Source organism: Scomber japonicus, chromosome 1 (genome assembly GCF_027409825.1).
Source record: "Scomber japonicus isolate fScoJap1 chromosome 1, fScoJap1.pri, whole genome shotgun sequence".
Lineage (NCBI taxonomy): Eukaryota > Metazoa > Chordata > Actinopteri > Scombriformes > Scombridae > Scomber > Scomber japonicus.
Genome location: NC_070578.1, coordinates 22,515,858 through 22,533,363, shown reverse-complemented (window position 1 = coordinate 22,533,363; position 17,506 = coordinate 22,515,858). Strand labels below are relative to the sequence as shown.

The 17,506-nt window shown below is 38.9% G+C and overlaps 2 protein-coding genes across 3 annotated transcripts; both read right to left on the bottom strand.

Annotated features, from left to right (window-relative positions):
• Positions 1 to 7: 7 nt before the first annotated feature.
• On the bottom strand, positions 8 to 10,651 carry ampd3a (adenosine monophosphate deaminase 3a). 2 transcript variants are annotated; one of them, XM_053324277.1, is made up of 16 exons: positions 10,594 to 10,651; positions 4,927 to 5,149; positions 4,748 to 4,783; positions 4,603 to 4,678; positions 4,287 to 4,452; positions 3,983 to 4,202; positions 3,768 to 3,897; positions 3,424 to 3,618; positions 3,128 to 3,259; positions 2,888 to 3,051; positions 2,659 to 2,785; positions 2,151 to 2,314; positions 1,685 to 1,805; positions 536 to 709; positions 339 to 449; positions 8 to 234 (listed from the first exon to the last, which is right to left on the bottom strand). In XM_053324277.1, the coding sequence occupies exons 1-16, from the start codon at positions 10,649 to 10,651 to the stop codon at positions 31 to 33; spliced, it is 2,301 nt and encodes a 766-aa protein (XP_053180252.1). In that variant the 3' UTR covers positions 8 to 30. The 2 variants fall into 2 exon arrangements, with proteins under 2 accessions (XP_053180252.1, XP_053180245.1); XM_053324270.1 differs by having other exon boundaries at positions 4,603 to 4,783.
• A 3,349-nt stretch (positions 10,652 to 14,000) lies between these two features.
• adma (adrenomedullin a) lies at positions 14,001 to 16,481 on the bottom strand. The gene is made up of 4 exons (XM_053324300.1): positions 16,382 to 16,481; positions 15,697 to 15,805; positions 15,426 to 15,551; positions 14,001 to 15,255 (listed from the first exon to the last, which is right to left on the bottom strand). The coding sequence occupies exons 2-4, from the start codon at positions 15,789 to 15,791 to the stop codon at positions 14,952 to 14,954; spliced, it is 525 nt and encodes a 174-aa protein (XP_053180275.1). The 5' UTR covers positions 15,792 to 15,805; positions 16,382 to 16,481; the 3' UTR covers positions 14,001 to 14,951.
• Positions 16,482 to 17,506: the final 1,025 nt, after the last annotated feature.

Below are 17,506 nucleotides of genomic sequence, written 5' to 3'. Positions count from 1 at the left end.
ATACTGTATTTTTTTTGTCAATGTCAATTACTAAGAGCTCTGCATGCGTGGTGCATTTTGCTCACACTGTAAGTTCAGAGTGCCAGACTTCACTGCATCAACTATGAAGCTAAGTTCATTGCACAGTGTCTCATGTCTGTAGGCCATGCGGATCTGGGCTACGTTGGTCCGACGGATATCATTTCCCTCTGGTCCATCTTTCAGATAGTTCACCCCTAGGAAGTGCTTCTTATCCTGTAAATAAACAATTAAACAAGCTACCATATGGCTGTACATTGTCAATTTATAGGATCAACGCATATTAAATGTAATGAGGATGATTAAAAGTGAGACCGTACCTCATGAGACAGTCCACTTTGCAGCACACTGTTTCGGGCTATTTCACACACATCACAAGTACTGAGTTTCCACAGCTGAGCTGCTATAGCGTACTCTTCCATCAGTGGTTCCTACAATCAGGACACACAAACAGTAGATAAGACTTAATCAATCAACGTAACATATTGAACAGCAGCCTTGGAACTCTTCTGTTTACCTTGGTGTAGTGAAACTGCATGGGATCATCTGTGGACAAGGACACACACAGGCCTTTGTGCAGGAACTCTCTCAGAGGACTTTTGGAGTATTCCAGGAACAGGCTGTTGTTGCTGAGTGGAGACATTGCAATTGGCACCTGGGCCAGGTAGTACAGGTACTGCAGCACAGGGCTCTGAGAGAACACAAGTATTATAAAATAAATAATGTTCAGCTTGTTTTTTCATTTTTAAGAATCATCATGTCTCCTTACATGAAGGCCTTTAAACGATAATAATAATAATAATAATAATAATAATAATAATAATAATAATGCATTTTATTTAAAGGCGCCTTTCAAAGCACTCAAGGTCACTTTACAAGGCACATATAACACAACAACAGTACATAAAACAATATAAATCAGATGATATTTAGTGCAAGGATAAAGAATAAATATGAATTTTCAGTTGTTTACATTCTACACCCTTTTTTTCATACTGTAGTGTTTCACTTGCCGCTCCAATTGGATGAACAGAAACTCAAAAGTGTTATATATAACAGGGACTGCTACAACATTAGATTTTGCTACCTCACATAATTAAACACTTTTCAGACCTTTTTCCACATTATCCAAACTATAGACAGAATTACATTGTTGCAACTGTAAAGACGTTTAGTCTAAGGAAACATCAAGTAAATAGAATGTACAACCCCATGGAACAAAATGACTTAAAATAAAACTGTGCAGAAAAGTTGTTGATAAATGTAAGGTTCATCACTTTTTGCATGTTGTTAAGGAACATACAGTGAGCTTTCCATCCACCAGAATCTTAATTTCTCATTGTTTTACAAGTAAACTATCTGCAGGACATGTTACAAAACAGTCCATAGAGGGAAAAAAGGTTTGTTTTAATGTTTTGGTCTAAAGTTGAGGTTCATGTAAACAATTACTCTCACACTGAAGTGGCTATTTTTGGTTTGTCATATAATCCATTTGGAAAGAGAACAAAAGGCATAGAGCATGGGGCATTTTATTGATCTTTGGCTGGAGTCCTCACAGCAGCTGCCCCCGTGTTATCATTTCAGGAGTTGATACTTTTGAATTCTGCAGACAGCATTGATTCTACAGTTTCATTTCTGTAATAGCAGGTTAAAAAATCTAAAGTACCTTCTTCAAGGTGAGTCCATGTGAGATGTTGTCAGCTGTGAGGAAGGCAGAGACCAAATGAGTGATTGACCCAGCTTCTCCACAGTGGGGACGGAACTGGAAGGTGCTCAGGCCAAGCTCTCTACAGAGAGCACAAAAGGACAAAATAAATATGTTAAAACGCATTGATCAACATACCAGTAAATCATGGAACATTATGTAATTTATCACACTGACAACACATATATATCAACTCTAATACTTAAGGTGTTGTCATCGTATATTCAGTACATCAGGGATTATTCTTTTCCTGTGATTAATTAATCACATCTTCCCAGTAAACACTACACAGTAACCTCTCCACGGAGTGCTGTACCCACAGTACCAGGTCAGATGTTGGACTGTGAAGTTGCCTTTCATCAGTCTCTCAGCAAGATCATTTCCTTTAATGGAGTGCCTATTTTGAAAAGAAAGAAATAGCGCTTACGTTCTGAGATTGTTGAGGACCATGATGTTTGCATACATATGGAAGAGGTAGTAGCTGTAGGGAGGGTTTTCATCTGTAGTCCACTGTTCTGGCTTTGGGCTCCTGAAGGAGAACATGTGATCGCTGTGTTTGGACTCATCGTCTACACTGTCAAAGCCTGACACCTGCTCAAAAAGAGAGGAAATGTTGGCTACTACTGAGGTGACTTTACAAAGTACGGCAGGTATCAAGGGTACAATTTTATTTGTTTTTTGTTCCTTCTAACTGACAAATTTTACGCTTGAATTACTCAATTCAAACACACAAAATAATAGCATGATGTTATTGTAGCAGTACAGGAACTTAAGTTACAGATTGTTTTGTCTAGGCTGGTGTGTGAATTGGAGAATTTGAGGTAATCAATTACTGTTTGTGAACTCGATTTAAAGGCACAAACTGCATACCTCAATTTATGAAAAAACATAAACATAAACAAGTATAATGAATCATAAAATATGTAACATCTTACATATTTGAGGAAAACATGAAGTTCTTTGTGCTTCTGTGGGTTAACAGTGGCCTCAAAGAGGGGAAGGAATATGTTTTCCAGCATCTTTGCAAAATCCGGGACCAGTTCCTTAGACTTAAAAATATCACTGAAACACATACAAACATTTTCTCATGTGCCCAGGAAATTTAAAAGAAATTAACCTAAATCTTTTAAAACAGGAGCTTGAGTTTTGTAGTGTAGCACTCACTATATTCTGGGCACTTGGATGACCCACTTCATGTTCGGAGAGTGTACTCTTTGGTGAATAAACCACTTAGACAGGCTGTCCCACTCCTCTGGAGAACCTCCGTAGATAGACAGGCGTGGCTCAGCATGCTGGTACTTACTCTCCTCCAGGTCATGGGCCACTTCCTATTAAAGGTAAGAAAGAGAATGTGATAAACTGTCACTGCATCAGTTCTGACTTAAAATGTATGATTACATTTACCTTAACTAAGCGAGCAAAGTACTCTCCATCGAGGAGGTTCTCAGTTTTCAGAAAGATTTCTCTAAGTTCGCTGGCTCCCACAGGATTATACTTCGAATTGAATTTATCAAACCGGTGGAAGGTTTGTCTCCCCTGTAAAGTTTATGCAGACAAAAACCATAGCTGTGACCTCATAATGATCAGTCATGTATTCATACTCATCAATAATGATATATTTCTCTTTTCAAAAAGCACAGTATACTATAAAACCATGAAGTTAAAACATATCAGACAGTGCTATTTTCTTAGTTTCTTACAGCATGTACATCCAGGGAGTCTACAGTAAGGTCATAGGGGTCCTTATTGATACTGTGGAAAACCTGCTGGAGAGTCATCTTTTGTCCATCCTTTTCCAGCACCACACGGTTTGCATCAGTCTTATATGTTTTCTGAATGAATGTCAGCAGATGTTTCTGAGACATGCAGGCAGCTGCATGGATATGTGTATCCACCTGTGTAAAAAAAACAATGTCTATGGTCAATCAAACTAATTCGTGGCCATTTCTTTGTCTTTAAAAAAAAAAAAAGAAAATCAGTTAAAGTGAAGGGGATAATATTATATTGTGATAATAAATCTAACTCTTGTAATGACATTACAAACCTTCCTAACATTGTAGAAATCTCTGTGGGGCACACTTTTCAGTTCCCTTAGCTCTGCCATCTCATTAAGCATCTCGTGTAGGTAGAACTTTGAACTCAAGAAATTAAGTCGTCTGTGACAGTACGTCTTCCTGAAAATCAATGTCAGAATCTGCTGAGCAATTCTGAAAAAGTATCAAGTAGTGTATGGGTGGCAACTTTGTTTGGGCAACTTACGTGGGTCCATCTGCAATCATTGCCAGCACGTGACTAAGATCTATGGCAAAAGTCTCTAAGTCTGGGTAAGGAAGGTCATGTGGCTGGTTTAATCTCAGAGCCTCAGCACTGTCATACACATTCACTATTCCATCCTTCATCTGCAGCTCATAGTTCAGGTTCTCTGGGATGTTTTCCATACTGTAGGGATCATCTCCTTCTGTTGGAAGTGGGCACATATCTGGAGGCCACAACATGGTTCTGTTACCGTCATATAAACCAGAATACGCAATAGGATTTCAACTACTGCATACACTCGTCAAACCTGGTAGAACCTCATCTTCTTCGCTCCATCTCATGTTCTCAGCACTGCGGAGGAACTGGACTGTGGTTCTGCACAATCGGTGATAGGCCAGTTTTGAGTATTTCTCACGAATTAGCAGAGCCTTAAGAAGGCTTTTTGCTGCCTGTTCATAGTCCTCCACTGTGATCTGAATGGGGAATGGGAATTGCACATATATGTATCCTCAGCACCATGTATATGTAAATATACCACAGTATTTGACACAACAGTATTGACCTAACAACCTTGGTGTGCGTTTTTTATTATCACAACTGTAATGAAAACAGATGGTACTTACTCCTGCACAGTAATCACCGCTGATAGTAACTCTCTGATAATCTGGGCAATTTTCTGGCACAGATGAGCAGGTGGAGCTAGGGGACATGTATGGCGTGACAGTCGCTGACCGTGTCCTATCTGTATTTGCTGGAATCTGCAGGGACATTGACCGGGAACGAATCATCTGGAGGCTTTTCTTCCTGCAAAATTAGTAACATATTTGGTAATTGATATTAAGTTCTCTAAAACTGTTTTAATTTTACCCAAAATCACAATACATAAAAGTGCTCATTTGTAACAATGATGTAATCTGATTTTGTGTCCAACCAATAGCTAGACCTACCTCTTAGCACTCTCTTCTGATTGTTGCTCTGCCAGCTCCTTAAGCAGCTCATGCTCCTTGGCTTGGTGGAGTTCAATCGGACAGTCCTCAGGCACGCTGAACATGGATAATGCATCTTTACTGTCTTCCTCTTTCAGCGCTGATGCATATACCTTCTCTGCTAAGATTTGTGTCTCCTCTTGTGCCGCACTCAGAGTTACCCTTGGGAATTGACGAGGCATGTCTGCAGGAGGGCAGAAACTTCAGTAAAGTGACTGATGACAGTAACATGCAAACATATTGTCATGAGGACTTGCTTTGTTTATCAGTACACAAAGACTTTACTTGCTTTGACCAGTCTGTGCTGTTTTGTAAACGAAAAAATCATCATGTGTACAGGTTTGAGTGCAGGACATTTAAGAGCTACCTTTGGCACAACATCACCACCTGGAGAGTTATGTGTGAACTGCTCATGTTGACTCATAACATTCAATTGCTGCAGTCATTCATGTCCCGCAGGTTGAATTTTAAGCACTTACTGTAAATGTTTTCTCCTAACTCCAAATGACACTCATGAATTTTCTTATCCGGCAGTACCACAAATAAACAAAGTTTTCAGGTTGTCAATATGGATTTTTACAGTTTAGCAAAACAATGGCTTATATAGACAAGCCCTAGAAAATACCCTTCTGTGATGCAAAAATTGAACTTTGAAATTAGGAGAAAGTAAACAGACCACAATGCAGTTGGATGTGCATGTATAGCAGGTCCCTGTAAAACTACAAAACATCCTAAAATATAAATAACTAAACCTTTGTGCACTTGCCTCAATCAGGAAGTTGTTTCATTTGAAACACATATAGAATGACAGACTATAGATATAACTATAGATATTAAAATAATGTATCTCTATCACTTAGCTTTATTGTTGTTTTCATTAATGGCTGTTACTTTTTTATGTTTTTATTTGCAGTACTTCTTCACTTGCTATAGTTTGCTTCATTAGAAATGTCTTCTATATAAAGAAAAACATAATTACTATTATTATTATTATAAGGTGCATCAATAATTAAATGTATTATGGTCAGCAAATGATTGTAATGAGCACTGTAATGGAAACACAAGCTAGTCCTGTGGAATATGTATGGGATTACCACCATACATGCACAATAGCATTTTGAATTGTGTACGGTCAGTATAAAGACATTTTGAAAACAAAATTGACAGATTAATTAAATTCTCAAGATTCATGACATACTTGTAGAAATGCCAGTACTCCTGAGTTTTTCGTGACATGTTATTAGAGTATATATATCACAGTGGCAGTCATTTTCTCCTCCTCATAAACAGAACAGCTGTAATTCTGTTTTAACCCTTATCAGCAGTACTGTTGCAAATGACACACTGGATACACTCCAGCCCAGCTGTGTACAGTCATTCACAAGGCTCACTGACACATACAGTACTGTCTATTTCTGAAAGGAGATAACCTGGGTGAACTGACAGTGTCTTGTTGATATCCTTAGTGATGCACGATACAGTTCTGGTCACTGGAGTGCTGAGGCAACAACAGAGAAAGGCCATACTGCTTGGTGTCATCTAAGCCAATTTTCCGCCCTGCCATCGTGCTTCCAGGAAGCTTATCATTCCGGACACACAACACTATCCAGACAACAGCTGTGTACATCACCCTGCTATGGAGCTTTATGGCACTACAGGCGCACTGTGGAAAGGGTTAGGCTCATCAAGCTGTATTGATCTGGAGATGATGGCCTTATGAATTATTAACCATTTCCTCTATACAATAAAATCAGTTCCTCATTACTTCATCACACAGTCAAGTAGTTGCTTCCCCTCTCTATCACACACACACACACACACACACACACACACAATTATTCAAGATGCCCATATGAACACTGAAAGAGGTTTTCCTCGCTGTAATCATTCCTCCTGTTCATACTAACCATTAAAATATTCCTTTCAAATGTGCTTTCAATGTATAAGCGATGGGGGTCAAAATCATTTTGTGCGACAATGTATTTTCAACAATCTGAGATAATCACATCAAGTGGATATCTGCCACATTTACAGTCTATTTAGTATCAAATTCCCTCTTTGTGTTTCCTTGAACAGTGTTTCCCTGTTGAGCTGTGATGGAAGTGCAGTAAAAAAAAAAGAAGAGGGACACTGTCACTAAAACACTGTAATGGTGAAAGAAAGAGGCTTGATTTGACTAATTTGGATGACCAAGGCTTCATATTAACTTCAGGTAAATTTCAGGTAAACTTCAGTTTATGGATTTTGATCCCCATCATTTAAATTTTAAGTGCATTATGAAGGCATCTTCTAATGGCCAGTATGAAGAGAAAGATTGATTGTAGCAAGAAACCTAGCCTAAGGCATGTAGCTATTGTTTTAATTGTGAACCTAATCTATAACCTTAAACTCTAAAAATCATTTCCATTATGGAACTTACTCATTGTTTCCAGAAGGCAGACAAGACCCAACAATGTGACTGCGTAAACACATTTATGTCCCAAATAACACGAGCAGCTATTACTCAATTTCAGGCCAAACATTTGCAACAATAGACGACTAGTGCCACCTGCTGGCCGATAGGAACTATATTAACTGGGGGGGGGGGAACACGAATCTACATCCGCCAATAAAAGTAGTCCCTTAATCTATGGTCTAATACCGAACTATACCATCAACAGTGGCACCTGATAAAATATATAAAGATGTAATCACTTACTAGTTCTTGTTAAGAATGAGCTGTTTGGTTAGTTTGTGGAAAAAGTTTAAATGAGGAGGATATTATGTCGTGTTGTGTTCCCTTTAATATCCATCCGCGGCTAATTTAACAGTCAAGGATAAAGAAATAACCAAGCGGTTAACGAGAAAGTTTCCAAGATGTCTGGTATTAGTTATATATCAGTTGTCTAAATTGCTGACGTTCGCTGTGTTAATCATAAACGACGTTAACTTTATTTCTAAAATTGTCGTTTTATTGGCTCCATCTACCGACCGCGAGGAGTAGCTTCTCCTCCTACTTATCGCTCACCTGTCTTCAACCTGCACAGGTGCTGCCTCCAGGAGGTTAATGAAGCTTAAAGCAGCTTAAATTAGGTATGTATGAAGTCCACTGAACACTTGAGTGTAGACCATCTAAATAAAATTTGAGCCTCGACTACTCTCTTAGCAAACTCGGTTTAAATGTCCATTTGTCTTGACTGTAACGGTGTTGCTTTTTTGTTACCATGACAACCATGGTAAAGGCAGGCAAAAAGGAGAAACTAATCTGTTATATATTGAGCTTTGTTAAACATTTAAAATATTTCACCAAAAATGTTGTAGACCTTCTTTCTACAGTTAAATAGTAGAGATATATTCCATAATAGAAAAAGAAAAGGTATATTGTCACATGGCAATGCCTTGTCTTCAGCATTTTTAGCAAATCTTCTTAGTTAAAGATTTATGTGAATGATCAATTAATGAGATGGCGAATTTAGACATTCAATATTTGTGTCATGCATAGTTAGTCAAAGCTAGGTCCTAAGTAAGAGATCCACTTAATGGCAAGTGACCTTTTTTTTTACACAGACAGCCGTCTTTTACTGTCTGATTTCTGCTGACTAACTCAGACTCCTCCCTGTTGTGCCCTGATTACAGCAGATGAGCAGTGATGCAGAGAATAGACTATACTGTAACTTGACTTCATTGCCATTTCACCTTTTATCTTGTATTACATTTCTATGCTGCTCATTAGTTGTGCTCTTACCTTCATATCCAGATATCTCCATATCTGGTGATGTTGTCCTCTCAAGTTGGGCTCAAGGGAAAGCGCTGTACAGTCAAAGAAATTACGTCTGCATGTATCTGGGTCAATTAATCTATGAGTCTATGGTGGTACACAACTACAGTTCTGTTTTCCTGACTGCCCATCTCTCTATTTTAGGGAGCCGGTGGCATCATGTTGACAGGACTACTAATCCTGAGAATATGTCAAAACTGGCTGTCAACAAAGAGAGGGCCTAGAGTAATTACAACCTGCTGCCTATTCCTCCCTCTCTCTCTGTCTCTCTCTCTCTCTTTCTCGTGAACACACATACACACACGTAGATAGGCGCATGTAGCTCACTCTTGCACTTACTTACAGTGTGCAGATAGAGAGAAAGAGAGACTCCACATTACTTCTGTGGCATAGAGGACTCAAAACCAGGTTGTTGTCGCAGTTGTCTTTCTTGGTCAGTAAGTCACAAGCTGCTGTGATGAAATTATTAAGTGCCCTCAGGCAGCCAGGCAGTTGGAAAGCAATTCAAGTGTACTGTTCTCTCGCTCATTAGCACTGAATTTTATCTGGGCCCTGACCTTGCTTTCCTCTCTGTTCATCTGAAAATACACAGTCCTGCTGTGGTGTCCTATGAAAAGTCAAGCCAAAAACAGCCCTCAGAAGGCATTAGGCTATCTCAGATAACAACTCTGATTTGTGTGATAGGAAAGACAAACTGAACCCTACTCCCATTTGTTTTCTGTGTACGAAGCAGAACTGCATAATGTGTTTCAGTTAAATCTCTATAGCTGTCACTACCCAGCTATATATAACCAAGTGACCACAGTGATCTTTTGTATCAGTGCTGAGAACACTCCTCTACCTGTTAGTAAGGTAAAATAATCACCATACTGTATGTTTCTGGTGCCCTTTAACCTGCCTATAATAATTAAAACTTGCTCAGCCTGTTTCCTCCACAGTGTGGACCCAGGTAAACTGCAATGGATTTTATAGTGTAGCATTTCCCCTGAGGTAGCCTAAAATTAACGAATTTGCTGACTGATGTTTTGTTTCAATTACATATAACTAGACCTATAGCATTTGTAGAGCTTCAGCAACAACTCTGATCTTCAATGAGGTGATTGTTCACAAGTGCTTGTGACCTACAGGTTCTTGGGATCCTTGAAGTATAACCACAGTATTACAGAGAGCCAATAGATACAGATGTTTTAACTGTTGTAACATATGGTTTATAAATGCACACTAAATTTTGTTTGGACTGTTGTTGTTTTAATGTAAATAAGAGAAGATTGAGTCCAAAAATCATAATATTGAACAGTTTTTGCAATATGCTGGTATCTGGTTTAACCTGCTGATTCCTGTCACATCACTACAGCGTGATAAATCATTTCCTAAATGAAAGAAATGCTTACATTGTCTACACCAATGGTTTAGGAAACATCAGATTCGATGTGTGTGTGTGTGTAGCTCTGGAGACAGCACTATTAGACACTAATGTGGAGAGTAACCTAATGGTTGCTCACTCTGCACAGTGCTAATGTGGGTGTGTGCCCTCTCGTGATTTTCAGACTTTAAATGTACTGGAAATGTGGACTTGAGAGGGAACACCCTTCATTATTTCCCATCCCCTGTGTTAATCCCACAGGAGCCTTCCTGAAGCCATTACTGGGCTCATAACCTTGTCTCAGACTCAGCTAGTTGTCCTCTATTGTTTTCATTGTCCTTTGCAGCTTTTCTCAGTCACTTCACTCCAACTATTGGCAGAGCCCATAAGTTAGATATTTGTCAATGTCATATCTGAATGGGAGGTCAACAGCAAAGGAGGAAGCCATTTACCCCATTACAGAGAGAGAAATAGTGGGAGGATGATAGAGAGAAATAAGGAAGCTCACTCTTTCCCAAGCAAGGACTTGATTGCTGCTTTAAAAGAGGCATGTCTCCTTTTCTCATCTTTCTCAGTGGCCAGGGCCTGAAAAGAGTAAAAGTGAAGGAAGTGTACTCACCCATGAATGCAAAACAGCCAAACAGCTATTCTCTATTACTTGTCAGATAATATTCAAGTATGGTTAGTTTTTTGTGTTGTACTTATGAGTAATGTCGGAAACAGATACACATCAAACCTTTACAAAGTATTTAACTCACAACAGTATAACAAAATTAATTTGTAGACAAAAAGTAAAAAAAAAAAAACAGTCATCAGACTTCATCACTAATCCATTAAATAAGTTCACTCACCTCCTCAGGCTCTGCTGTCTCTGAAGTATGTATAAACTGTGTACAAGTTCCCTCAGAAAAACGTCTAAGTCATGCTGTGCTGTTGTTGTGGCTGGAATACTTTATACTCTCATCCACTTCCCTGCAGGGCACATCACTCCATCCTTAACTATTTCATTGCCACAGCTTTGTATCAGATCATCAGCTGAACATCATGATAAAGGCATCATAGTCATTTCTCATGGAAGTCCTTTACTGTAGCCAGCTGTTGTTTTGCTTACTTTGTTTACCTGTTTAACTTCTTCAATTAGTACTGATGGATGCAGAAGGCATTTTGTACAAATTTGGTAAAATATCAGTATCTTCCCTGTTTTCACTCTTCATTATTTGAGCCTAATCATGTCTACTTGTGAATATGTTGTTAAATTGCAGGATATGCTGATGAGACATGACATAAGCAGACAAAAAAATGTAAGCAATATAAGAAATGCCCTTTTTATGAAATACTCAATAAACATACAAAATGTTACAAAGTTAAAAAAAACCCTTCTCTCACTCATCTCTGTGTCTAATTAAAGCTCATCAACTAAGACACAAACAGTTAAAGTACATTCACCTGGACTTGCCTCATCAGTGTACGTCATGGCAAATTTAAGTGAGTCTAATATTGTCTTGTGTTCTTATTGTAAACACAGTAAAACCACGTGCTATCTCTTCCACTGCTAACATCAGCCTCTGAGTAGCCACAGCCACGTCAAAACAATTCCTTTGCAGAGTGGTACAAGCAGTTCTAAAGTACAGCTGGTTGAACTTCACACATAGCCTCAGAAGACCCAGATTTACTATTGTGGCCATACTGTATGCAGCGGGGGGTCCACAGTCCCTGATTTAGCCTTGCAGTGTTTAGATTATGAGGCTAATCCTCTCAGCTCAGGCTATCAGGGTACTTTGAGAGTTGGCTTTAGAGGACTGACTTTTAGCCCCGGGCCTGTATCACTTTGATTGGCAGCAGGTTTGTCGAAATGATTATACCTCTGCCTTTTATTTCATTATTTTCTTATTTTCTCCTTTCATTCACTCAGTTACATTTTGGCAGTAAAGGTAAATGATTGATGCATCTCAGCTGACATACTACTGGAAAGAATAGATTCTGAAATATTTCAATAGCTGTCTGAACACAGCAGTGGAAAAATTAAAAGACTTTGAGATTGACAAAAGTCCTCGGCATGGGGTATTACTTTGTCCCAGTTGACCTACACTGATCAGTTTCTTGATGCTGTCATCATGTCACTGGCGTCACCAGCTGATTGGCTTACTGAAGGAGTGACACCGTCACATAGATAAAGAGTACACTGACATCAGTCCATCATCCATTCAGTCTATTCTGAGAGTGCCTTTACTACAGACAATTTCTATTAAAAATGCACATTTTATCAGCCACTAGATGGCACATTTTTCATTATTTTAGTTTGTTCATAGTGTGTGTGTGTGTGTGTGTGTGTGTGTGTGGTTGGTTGGTTTTTTATATCTTCCATTACATTCAGCCGTTTGTGGCTAATTCTAATTGAATTTCTCCATTGGCTATATTTCAGGGATATATAAAATACAATTTAAATATGACTGAAGCACCCCAAAAACACAACTTATATCAAAGTTCCATAATAGGCTTATTTTCTAAGTTGAAATCCTGTAATGCAAAAGACACAGGTTGTGAAAAAAGACAGAAGTAAAGAAAGAGTTTGAGTAAGTGACATGTCACACATGTTGCTGTTATGTATCTTGTGCCCCTGAACTATTGTCGGGTGAGTGGCCAAGCCAAACAGTTTTCACCTAATGCTGTTCCTTTATAATGCTGAAAAAAAAAACATAATTTGGATTCCTCCTGATGTAGTTGAACAAATCATACCAAGAACAATCCAGAAAAAAATATTGGTCGCTAGATGGCAATAGAGAACATGTAATTGAATTCTTGACCCTTTCTAAATAGCTCGCACAGTCATACCACAAAGTTTTGAACAGCTGTAATTGGCTTTTCCTGTGAGTTAAAACAAAAGCATGAAACTGTCTCAAGCCAATATATGACACAATGTCAATGCTATGTACTTACTAATGATCTCTCTTGAAATCGGTATGAAGTGCTGTGGGCTCTACAAAAAGTCAAGTCATGCTAAATTGTGTTCAGTCACCTTTCATTTCCTGTATGATTTCACCAAGAATTGTTTATAATAGCAGGGTGAATATCCAGTTAATGCTTGCTGATAGTCATGCTACTAATGAACACATAGGATACTAAATGAGTGGATATGAATGTCTTATTGTAAACATCTGGTTAACCTGACATTACAGCATTCAGTGACTCTCTGATTTGACCCATTGTAGTAAATCTAAACATGTGATCATGTGTCGATAGTTCTGCAACAGGGGGGGAGTTGAGTGTATACCCCACATTTGCCCTTGTACTATATTTCCAAATTGGAAAGTGCACATGTTGACAGTTGTACCCCTTTTATCGTGGGACAAAAAGAGAAAAGAAATTATGCCAAAAGAGAGAGCTGTTGTGGTGTAGTCTGGACCCTAAAATAATATGAAAGAGGGGGTGATAATGTGTCGAATAAGAAGGTCTGCAGTCTTTCAGGGCAGTTCAGTCTCAGGGGTCTGTTTGAATGTGAAGGTCTTGATGAATTCTTTGTTGGAGCAGTTTTCATGATGCTCTCGCAGGAATGTTGGACCGGAACCCCCCACATCGTTCTTCTGTCCCAAGCATCTAGCATTGAATACAGATGGAGCTAAAGCCTCAGCCTCCTCTGATGGCTTTAGGGCTGCTCTGTGGTGTGGGGTGAGCCAACAAATATGAGCTGAACGAAGCAGGAATGCGCCTGGCACCCTGTCTGCCCTTTTTTTTTTGTTTGAGGGGGGGCGTCATAACTAGGGGAATGTAGTGAGAGGAGGGAAGGCTCTAATGAGACCCTGTAATCACTTAACAGAGACCAGGTGCTCTGTGTCTTGCTGTAGCAGTGCACCCCAGACAATAGAATGCCACTTTAAATTTACAAGAGTCAGAAGCAAAGGAGGTCTGGACAAGGTCTAGAGTCTGTATGCAAAATGTTTATTGAATGAGGATGGTATTGATTTGACACAAATAAAATAGAAAATATTTACAAATATATAATATAGTTATAAAACAGATATCCTATTACCACAGTTTGCAAAAGAATAATGACAAATAGTTAAAATGCCCATATATATTTCTTCCTGTACAAAAATAGTTCTATCTGCATAAGTACTTTTGTGTAATCTCTATATAATATTTAAATAAAAGAACTCATATATACATATATCAGCAATAAAAAAAATCAAACACAGATTGCACATAGTTTTGTACAAACAATTTCAAGTATATTTCAATCCACTGTGGACTGGCACATATCTCACAGAATCTAAGGCATTTTCCCTTATACAGTGTCCAAAACTTGATATAGATTAAGAGCTTCGGAGCTCTGTAGCCTATCTCCCTGTTTGGCATTGTGATGATATCTTCCTGATGATTCATTTGACTTTAAGTCCATATAGAAAAGTGCAGACGAGTATTGACAGGTTGATGGAAAACGGTGGTATAATCCTTAGAGGATAGCACTCATTAAAGTCCTGGCCTTGAGGAAGAAGCAATTAAGGTCCAAGAATGTTAGAAGAAAGTTCCCCCTTTCAACTAGCGGATGTGTCCACTTTGCCAGGTATTAGCACTCTTCCTGTATCTCTGCCAAAGCAGAGAGCAACACCTGTAGTTGCTCCATGCTGTGCCATCCAGTGTCTGTAAGCCAGCTGCAGTTGTTTGCACGCTCTACATCACTGAACTGCAAGCTCTCAGCTCTCAGAGAAACTCAGTGCAGCCAGTCTTGCTCAAACTTATGCCTGGAAAAAATGTGCTGGAGAAAACTTGGCAGGAGTCTGAGGCATTTGGAGAATTTTAGAACAGAGCAGAGAGGACACTTGGTCTGCTCCCTCGCTTTTGCTCCCAACTCCTTTCGCAAAGTCCCGCTCATGTCCGTCTGAGGAGAGACTCAAGCTTGTGAACTTGTGAGTCTGTTTCTCTCCACACGGGCCTCAGCCTGCCCTGATCTAGCCTCAGTGTGACTGTGTGTGCTGGAAGGGAGCGACGCCTCCGGCCATATCCCTGTGGGCTGATCTTGTCAACAGGAGCGCTCCCAATATTCATCTTGGTGTTGAGCCGGTGCAGCCGATCTGCCAAGTCATGCACTGTGCAGGTGCCCAGCCAACAACCTTGCCTTCTTGACTGGTTGGATGAATTTTTAGACCTTTTGGTTCGGACATTGATGTCAGTGCTGGAATTACAATGGGAGAGAAAAGAAGACATTAATCCAAGCTGTTCATTGCTGAGTTGTTTTCTATGACATGTAGAATACATTTTGATGAGAAATTGACAAAAACATGAACTGATGACCTAATGGAGACAGTTTTTAGATCTTCATAGTTGTACGGTAAGTGCTCTTACCTGGAATGTGGCAGCAGGGTATCCCTGATATCTTCTGGTCTGACAAAGTGCTCAGAGTCTGCTGGCCTCTCTACAGATACGCTGTTTAGATCCCGTCTCAATCTGTTCCCGAGCCATATGCTTAGCCTAAGGGAGGGGAAAAAATCCATTAGTCTTAGGTAGATAATTCAGTAGACAGGTAGCTGCTGTCAAAGACTTGACAGACTGTCACATGTTTTATCAGCATGGAAATAAATGATTATTGAATGAATGACTTGGTCAGTTAACTCACCTTTTTTTCAACTTTGGATTCACTTCAAGTTCCACACAGTGTGCTACTGTCGCTAAAAGACAGCAATAGAGGAAGGACTGGAAGATGAATTTCATTTTGTCTTTAACACCTGTTGACAGAAGAAAAAAACATTCAATTATTTATCTATTAATATCTAGCTTTTTGAATGTTCCTATTGTCCCTGTATGCATGTATGCCCATAAGTACCACACTGGTGCTTGCTTACACAAGAGTCCAAAAGCCAAGTTATTTGCACTTATCATTCATTTATTTAAAAAGTTAAGCTAAGGTCAGATTTTGCTCGGTTAAGTAAACCTACAACCATGCTTTGGGCCCCTGGCCAATAAAGTGAAGGACACTGTCTACCAATAAGGGTTCCAAAATAGCATTACCTCAAAAGTCAAACAAAAACGTAAAATGCTTTTAAACTCAGGTCCCTGATTAAACAGAACAAAGTAATTGCAACTACACTACATGATGGAGTGCTTCTATCAGTTGTGTTACACCTTGAAGGCAATTCCTCCACAGACGCACACATTAAGAGCTGAACTGCTTATATAACCAGACAGATAACCTGTCCTTGTCTATACACTTGTGCCCTGACCTCAAAAAAGCAAGGATAAAGCCATCAGCTGGGAGTAGAGCAATCATAGCAGTGTGTTCTTTTAAAAGAAAGTGCACATACCTGTAACTCTTTGATAATTCAGTTGGATGAGAAAGTTCTTCTTGTAAAAGCGTACTCCACAGGTTTCTTGAAATTGCCACTGGTTCTGTAAGGCAGCTGTGTCACTCTGCTAATAGCTCCTACACACCAGACAGGGAGCCTTTATACAGGAGGTGGGAGGGGCTCATTGACTGACACACACAGTCTCTCATCCTTTCCCCCACCCAGTCCAGTACATGACTGCTGCGCTGCCGATCATGTATTGCAACGGTGCTACACAATGCAAAGATAAAGAACCAAAATCTTTTACAAACAAAATTTGTAAAGGGAAATAGTTTTAGAGCACACATTATAAATAAAATGCAGCAAATTTATCTTGCTTTTGCTGAGTCACAAATCTCAGTATAAATACTTACTCATAAGTCTCATTTAATGTGATTTATTAATTTCAGCGTGTGTATAATAGCAATAAAATAGCAATAAATCAATAGTCAGCAGTTATAAGTCAAATACCACACACACTGTCCCAGTCAATGCATAATATGTATAATATGTTGTTGTCAGCCAACTGCTTGCTGTAAGGTGGTATAAGAAATCTAAATAACCACAGATGAAAAGGTTTAAACATACATTGTTATAATTGCTCTTCATGGTTGGTTATATATAGTTTTTGTTAACGTTCCTTTCTGTCCCATTGGCTAATTGTGTAAAATAAAATTAAAGGAATGTTTCTACAGTCTTCTTTTCAAGGCACTCCCTGTTACAGTTAAGTTTCATGCCAGCTCGAAAGTACACTGGGTGATGAATTTGAGATTTGGTAAGAGACAAGCATTGAGTAACTTATTAAATATAGTAAGAATGCCCAACTGTAAGGCCAATATACTCAATGTATTTGTTTGTACAAGGCAAATATTTGACTTCAGACTAACCATGCAATTTATTTTTGCTGTGTGGATGAATGGGAAGTGGAATTTTACAATTATCTAAAAGTAAATCAAGAGTCAGAAAATGAACTTGAACAACAATCCGTGACGTATGAAAAAATATTGGCTTAAACATTTTTGAAATAATTCTACTGATTTGTTGCTGTTATAAATTATAAGTAATATGACTTCACTTTTCAACATAGGAATGCATACACAAGAA